At 45.2% G+C, this 8,140-nt stretch overlaps 1 protein-coding gene across 4 annotated transcripts in view; it reads right to left on the bottom strand.

The window, feature by feature from the left end:
- Nucleotides 1–6,936: 6,936 nt before the first annotated feature.
- Nucleotides 6,937–8,140, bottom strand: part of Anxa3 (annexin A3) — a 50,625-nt gene continuing 49,421 nt past the window's right edge. For all 4 annotated transcript variants that reach the window (XM_029477952.1, XM_021162528.2, XM_021162527.2 and 1 more), the window contains exon 13: nt 6,937–7,404. In XM_029477952.1, coding sequence (XP_029333812.1) covers nt 7,345–7,404 — 60 coding nt within the window. In that variant the 3' untranslated portion in view covers nt 6,937–7,344. The remainder of the gene's footprint in view (nt 7,405–8,140) is intronic.

The raw sequence follows: 8,140 nt of genomic DNA, 5'->3' as shown, positions 1-8,140 counted from the left end.
CTCTAACCAAGAAGTTATTTACAGTTGATACCTGCTGAGAAACTAAACTCAAGAAACTGCAAGTCAGTTTTCTCCAATGGAGTCTCACTGTGTATATCAATCAGACTATAGGGCAGGACCCATGCCCAGGCACAGTCTCCCTCTCCCTCTCCTCCCTCTCCTCCCTCTCCTCCCTCTCCTCCCCCTCCTCCCCCTCCCCCCTCTCCCCCCCTTCTCTTCCTCCTCCTCCTCCTCCTCCTCCCCCTCTCCTTCTCTTCTTTCTTTCTTCCCTTTTTGCTTTGTTTTATTTTGGCATTTTCTTTTTTCTTTCCTGCATTTTGCTTGTTTTGATTTTCATTTCCATGTTTTTAAATTAATTTTGGAGGGATTGGTTTGATTTTGTGTTATGAAAGAGAGAAATAGAAAGACCATGAAGTTGAGTGCATAGGGAAGTGAGGGAGTTTGAGAAGAAATAAGGGAGGGAAACAATCAAAATATATTGTATGAAAAATTTTGATTCATTTTTATAACAAATTTAGTAGCTGTAAGTACAAGTGTGAACCCCCAACCATGGCTTAAAATAACATTTATTAAGGGTTATGTTCTACTACTGTACTGAGCTTCTTTTCATTTTATCTTCAAAACCTATTTTTATTACTTTTAATTATGCATATGTGTGGGGCGGTATTCACATGAATTCAGGTGCCCTCAAAGGCCAGTTCCTTCTATAATCTCCTGGAGCTGGAATTACAGGTAGTTATGTGTGGGTTCCCAGCTCCCAATTGGCCATTATGTGCCTGAAATGTCAGGATTTGGAGGAGCTGGGGAGCAGAGTCTCAGGTGGTAGTGAGTACAGCGGTTGTTTAACCAGGAGATTGATAAGTGTGTATTCCCTTTTCTAAATATGGTTTCAGAGCAGCAGCAACCACTTCCTGGCAAATAGTGTGGCTGGTGGCCTTCCCTTGGTGGAGGAGTCTTCATTCTGTAACAGTAATTTTAATATACATTCTACATTTATATATAATTGTATTAATATTATCTTTATTCTAATAAATGTATGATTATAAAAATATAATATAAATTAATATAAATATATAAATAATATAAATACAAATGGTAAATTAGTATAAATAGTAAATATAAATTAATACAGTGGTTCTTTTTTCTTTATCCTAGCTAATTCCCCAGTAGTGACACAGAGAAACCAAGATTTATTTTCAAGCTTCACTGAAATACCTAGGCAGTCATTGATCCACCTCATTATTCTAAGGTAATCTGGCTACTTCCTGGCCAAAATCCCTGTAATAATTTCATGTAGGGCCTTTCATGCTCCAGCTAAAATCACCTCTCCTCCCTCCTTGTGGCTCAATCTGTCTTACTCTTCTCTCTCTTTCCCTCCCTCCCTCCCTCCCTCCCTCCCTCCTTCCCTCCCTTCCTTCCTTCCTCCTTCCCTCCTTCCCTCCTTCCCTCCCTCCCTCTCTTCTCTGGCTGGTGGGAGTTCCACCATATTCTATCTTCTGCCCAGCCATTGGGTAATCAGCTTTTATTGACAAGACAGAGAATAAATGATAAACATTGTTTATACAAACTTGACATAGGAGATTCTTGACTTAAGTATTACAATGCCATGGCCAGATTGAAACAAGAAAAGGGGACAGAGAAATCAGTATTTGAATAACACAAGGATAACCTTTACCCAGTGCACAGACACATCGTGCCTACCCCATTCATATCAGGAAGCTGAGCCAGAGTTGTTAATTTGGGGAACTGAAAATGTGAAATGTTGACAATCTTTGGGATTTACGGGGATAGAGAAGAAAACAATCTCTAATACCAATGGCCAATAGTAGAGTATTGGCCAGGATTGCAGAGACAAGGAAAAGACCCCTCCATGGGGATCCCCAAGTCTGCATAGTCTTGTTGATGGCCCAAAGGTCTCATAATAGCTCCCATCTCATAGAATTCTTTTTAATTGCAAAGATGGGGAAATTCCATCAGCCAAGGAAAGGATGGATATTCTAGTTGTTCTTTAATGAGCTGAGTAAGAACTTCTAATTTCTCCCTGGTATAGGCCATTGTTCAACCCAGACAAGCTCATCTGAGACCCAGTTGAGGCAGGGTCTAATCTGACAGTGGCTCTTAGAATTCTCTGGAAGGATGTTTGTCATAGTCCTCTATCTGGATGCATTCACTTTCCATGTTACTGATAAGGACCATATTTAAAGCTTCTCTCCCTAACACATTGGTGGCCATGTCTGAGATAAGAGGTCTGTTAAGGCCAACACCACCATCTGGATCCTCCCCTTTGAAGGCCTCTTTTGTGATATATGCCTGGGAGGAGCCTCTTGTGCCCATTAGTTGTGCCCAGGGATCCGTTCCCAATGCTGAGGGACATCAGATTGCTTCAAAGTAGTTCTGTCTGCTACTTGGTGTCAAGTAGGCATTTAAATGGTTTTCTGCAATATTTATATTGATTTTGGGGTGTGAGCCTTCCAAAATGTTAGTGACCCACAAGATTTTGTAGGTTTTCCCTTTTATTGTTGGGGTCGAGGATTTCCCCTTTGGGCATTTAAAGGATTGAGGGGCTGACCATCTTTATCATATGTAGAATGACAATTCTTTCTCCAATGGAATTCTTTGTAAAAAAAAAAAAAAGATTTACTTATTTTATTTATATGAGTACACACACCAGAAGAGGGCACTGGATCCCATTACAGATGGTTGTGAGTTACCATGTGGTTGCTGGGAATTGAACTCAGAACCTCTGGAAGAGCAGTCAGTGCTCTTAACCACTGAGCCATCTCTCCAGTCCCCAGTGGAATCCTTTACAGCATCAGGGACACTTGGTTTTAGGAAGGGTGGCTTCCAAGCCCTTAGATGAGCCAGAGTTAGAACATTTGTCCTTCCAGAGTCCCGCCTTTCCAAATTTAAAACTTTTTTCCTTTTGTTTTAAAGGTCACCTCAGAGGCCTGGGTGAAGGGAGTAACTTTATGAGAAACCATCCTAATGTCTTGAGTGGTAACTATCCATTTATCACAATGTTCATTTTTCAACTCCTAACAAGCTAGCCAGTGTTCCAAGGCCATGCCTTTAACGATGGTTTCTCTAGCCACAGGGATCAGGAATTTTGTGTCCTAGGCTCATTTTTTTGTTTGAAGAGCAAAGTCAGAGAAGGGTTCCTTGGGGTTTTGCTGGAGGAAGAGAAGCAAGAAATCTCCATTTTGGGATGTGGAAGTTGGGGGAGGGGAGGTTATGTGATCCCAGGCCTGATGGACACAAAGGCATACTTGATCAAAATTCCCTAGAGGTTGGGCAAACCTGCTGTGCTCCTGTGAAGATGTTACAGAAGGGATTCCTTCTGGTGAGAAGCAGAATTTCCCAAGACAGAAAAGAATGGAAGTGCTCAGTCAAATGAGGACATTCTCCAAACTGCAAGAGTTCCAGGGGATTCCACTGAAACTGGGGTGTTAGCCTACCCACACATTTAAGAAAACTGCCCACTATCCTAAAGACTTTTAACTGGTTGTTGCATCACCAGCTTTCAGAGCTTTAGAGGGGTGATTTTTGCTGCCCCCGAAGGGTTGTCAGGGTCCGACCAGAGGACTAAGAGCCTTCAGTCAATTCAGGGGTGAGCGTGGGTAGACCCAGTCAAACAATGATAGTTTTCACTTCAAAATTGGTACTTCAAGGTGGGTCAAATCAAAGCAGAGGAGGAAGGAAGCAGATCCTCAAGGTAGGATGGCGAAGCAAGATGCGGAAGCCGCTGAGGGGAGGGGGATAGGGAGGGTACTCACTCTCTTCCACACATCCTGGAGTGTTCCTGTTCGGGCACCAGATGTAGGTCTCTTGCCCCCATCAGCTTTTGTGCACTGGCAGTCTCAGGATTTGGAGGCGTTCAGGAACAGGGTCTCAGGCAGCAGTGAGTATGGTGGGTATAAACCACCAGGGACACTATTTCAGAGGACAGCTTGTCTATTGAAATAGAGGGGCCAGGTTATATAGCTTGAGGGGGAAGAGGGCAGGAAGGACAAGGGAGGAAGTGTTGCAGAAGGGTGGAACCTTCCAATCTTATCAGCAAGATTAGCAGACTGCCCTTCACATAATTTCTCAGAAGCCAGTTCTCTAGAAGTTTAACTGGCATTATTATGAAGTGGCCTTTGTCTCTATGGAGTTGAGTAGGCCCAACTCCTGATTTGGGTAGGGAGCAGTCCTATTCCTGCTGTGCTCTCTCGGAGCTGTCTGGGGGTATAGGCAGTGTTCTACCACCCTGCATTTGGCTTGGGAACCCAGATTGATGGGCCACCTAATATGGGTGCTAGGACTTTAGTTCAGGTTCACTGGATGAGCAAGAAGCACCCTTAACTGCTAAACCATCTCTCCATACCCATGAACACACTTTTAAATATTTCATTTCATTATAAAACAATCTTGTTGTTATGCCCAGTTCTTGGGAACCCCCGGAGAACGCCAGGAATTGCAAGTCCAATGTAAAAACAAAGGGAGTCTTTATTTTATAAGTCAGACCCGGATAGAAAGACTTTCCCACTGTACAGGTTAGGGATGCAATGGCCAAACCAGGGGCTTGGTGTGTGTGTGTGTGTGTGTGTGTGTGTATACATACATATATATGCCGGGAATCCCCAAACTTTGGGGTTACATGACTGAGGAGGTGACAAGGGAAAAACCATCCTTCAAACCTGGTAACATTTGTTCAGACAGCAGGGCAGAACCGTGTAGCTCTGACCTGGGAAGTAACTATATGGTGCTATCAGGAGCTAGTATATTTTTACAAAGTGGTCACAGCTGTCTGGGAACACTTAATTGCCCTTGTGTCTTGGTCCAAGCGCAGGCCTCTTATCATTTCAAGGATGTTTAGTCCTTGTTCCCTTCAAGGACAGGAGCCATCTGCACTGGAAAAATGTTGGTTATCTATCAGGGAGAGTGTTAGCCTCGGTGACAGGGAGGCTAAGGTATGTTGTTTTTTGTCTGTCCCCAAAGCTGGCATCTGCTGGTAACCCCCTGGAGGGGGGTAGGGGGATGTTAGGGGGAAGGGAGTGCCACCATGAAAAGGGGAATTGCAATATTCTGGTGCCCTCTCTGTTTGCCCTTCTCAAAGGCCAGAAGCATCTATGCTTGAAAAGGTGGGAAGGGGAGCTCTAACTGCACTAGCAGTTAGGTAAAGTGCAGAGGCAGGTGATCTTGTGTCTCTTTATTGTGGGTGTAAGGGCCAAGCATTCCTCAGGAGCCTGTCAGAAAGGGCCACTTCCCTTGGCTTATACCTCTGGTTACATATCAAAAGCCCACATTTGCCTTGAGGCTCCTTTTGGTCCCTATTCACTTGTACCTGTTATGCATTTCAAAGCTCACACCAGCGTCTTGGCCCTTCAAACCTCCTCCTCTGCTCTGAACAGCCAGGCTGCTTCAGTTCACAGACTCCTTCCCCTAGGCTACTTGTGCTCTTTGTAACCCACACTATTTTTCCATGCCCACTTCTCTAGCTCTGGCCATGGTCAGTCCTTCCTCTTATTCTCTCTGCTCTGGACTCTTACAGGTGCTTCTGACTGTTCTCTCTCTTTTAGTGTTAATAAAAACCTCCCCATTCGTGGAGTGATCATCTCAGTGGTTTCTTGATTGTGTGCTGAAATCTGGGGTGGGGGTGGGGGCATGTAAGCAAAGGCACAGAGAGCTGACAAACTGACTGATCCATGGGTGGAAAGTTTTTATAGATTTTTTAAAATATACTTTTGTAGATATGAGAGAGAGAATATCCAGAGCCTTTGGAAACTTCCAAAATAGCCATGGTCTCTGGGGCAATAGTCTCTGGGGCAGAGAGGAGAAGGGCAGACTGTCAAAGGCCAGGGCTACTGCTCTTGGGAATGGAGAGAGGAGAGGGAGCAGGAGCAGGAGTAGGAGCAGGAGCAGGAGGAGCAGGAGCAGGAGTAGGAGGAGCAGGAGGAGCAGGAGCAGGAGAAAGGGCAGGGGCAGGGGCAGGAGGAGCAGGAGCAGGAGCAGGAGAAAGGGCAGGGGCAGGGGCAGGGGCAGGAGGAGCAGGAGGAGCAGGAGGAGCAGGAGGAGCAGGAGGAGCAGGAGGAGCAGGAGCAGGAGGAACAGGAGGTGCAGCAGCAGGAGCAGCAGGAGGAGCAGGAGGAGCAGGAGGAGCAGGAGCAGGAGGAGCAGGAGCAGGAGGAGCAGGAGCAGGAGGAGGAGCAGAAGCAGGAGTGGGAGGAGCAGGAGCAGGAGGAGCAGGAGGAGCAGCAGGAGGAGCAGCAGCAGGAGCAGCAGGAGGAGCAGGAGCAGGAGGAGCAGGAGCAGCAGCAGGAGCAGCAGGAGGAGCAGGAGCAGGAGGAGCAGGAGCAGGAGCAGGAGCAGGAGCAGGAGCAGGAGCAGGAGCAGGAGCAGGAGCAGGAGCAGGAGGAGCAGGAGCAGGAAAACCTTTTATGGGTTAGGCAGAAAAACAGTAGTTGCGGGTGGGAAAGGGAACCCTCTGAACTGAGCAGCCTGGAACGAACTGGGGAAGTCTGGGGGTTAGCTTGCACCATGGGTACATGTTAACAATCAGCCTAATGCCTCATCCGCCAGAGGAAGGAGAGATACAGAAGTGGCTCTTCCTGGCAGACAGAAATCCTGTGGAATAGTGGAAGTACCTGCCAGCAATCCTTCTGTTGGTTTTTTTTTCTCTGCCAGATTCTAGCACCTGCTGAACATCAATAAGAACAGCACTACCTCATTTCCCTAACACAAATTCACCAGACACCATTCTCCTTCTCTGAGTCCAAGCCTCAACCACAATAAACTGTTAATGGACTTGTTTATATCTCCTGCACCTACACAAGGATGGCTCAAACTATTGATCCTTCGGTCTCCACCTCCTAAGTGTTGGGCTTGTAGGTGAGCAGCACCATGGCATTTCATGACTAGCTTTTTAAGACCACACTAATCAAGTAACAGAAGCACCCAGAGCATTTACAACAAATGTATTTTGAAATATTTGTTGGCACCAGGCAACATACAGTATTAGTAGATACTGAAAACAAATACACAAATTACATTTAGCAAAGGCAGCCATCTTTAGTATCCTGATTTATGTTTAATGGTTTTGANCTACACAGATTCCAACTTCCTAAGCCAAACAGAAAATCATTAGTAGGTCTTTAATTCTAGATTGAATTTCCCTTATCGTGAATGAGATGGTCTAAAATAAAATGAAGTTCATTTTTGCCGTTGCACTGAANGATGCCAATGCCTATCAGGCAGACAGGTTCTGTCTTGCATTTGCTTGAACTTTAGAGTGCTGTATGAAAGCAGTGAGCNGAGATTTTGAGGTGGTCCACCATCAGGGCAGGCAGCCAATCGGAGCCATCNTCTTCAATCATCTTCTCCACAGATCTTCAAGAGCACAGTTCTNTAGTCTCCAGAAGTATCTGACTGCAAAGGACAGGGAAGATTAAACACAGCATAAATAAGGAGGGGATTACAGGAGGATCAGACCCTACAGGGCTAGGGGAGTCACTTGGGTATAAGACAACGTTTGAGCTGCATCCTTCAGTACAGCACACCTGCTGTGCCATCTTTCTTTCATTCTTGAGGACAGCTGTGCCCCAGCCTAGCATGTTCTCTGCAGTTCATAATGTTCAAATCCTGCTGGAGTAGTGCAACTGGAAAGATTTCAGCAATGACATGATATTCCATATTAGCTGCTAACAGAAACTCTAATATCTGTAGCTTAATAAGAAATAACGTTAACTGACACTTCTATTTACAATGTAAACACCATGTGGCAACTGGAGGTGTCACTCAATGGCCTATAGTGTGTTTAGCATGTGTGAAACCCTGAATTTTCAATATAAAATGCTTAAATGAAAAGTTTAACTATTGTAACCCTTATAAAACATATATGCAGCAGAGTATGAACTCTGCTAATCTTCATGTAACAATTACAGAAGCTAAGAAAGGAACCCTCAAATCAGAGAGCCACACTCAGGTGATTTCACCCCTCACTCCTACTGTGTCAGTCTCCTGGGAGATTCAAACATTCCATCCTGCAGGAAGCTCCCTAAGCAGGGAAGTAAACAACTTAAAATAGTTCCAGGAAGTCCCTGAAACTGACCAAATTCACTAGACCCTTCCTTGCCAGAGGAAGCAATAAAAACCAACAGTGCCT

The sequence above is a fragment of the Mus caroli genome, chromosome 5 (assembly GCF_900094665.2).
Source record: "Mus caroli chromosome 5, CAROLI_EIJ_v1.1, whole genome shotgun sequence".
In the NCBI taxonomy this organism is placed as follows: Eukaryota; Metazoa; Chordata; class Mammalia; order Rodentia; family Muridae; genus Mus; species Mus caroli.
Note: the sequence above shows the minus strand (reverse complement) of the source record. Positions and strands in the feature narration are given on the sequence as shown.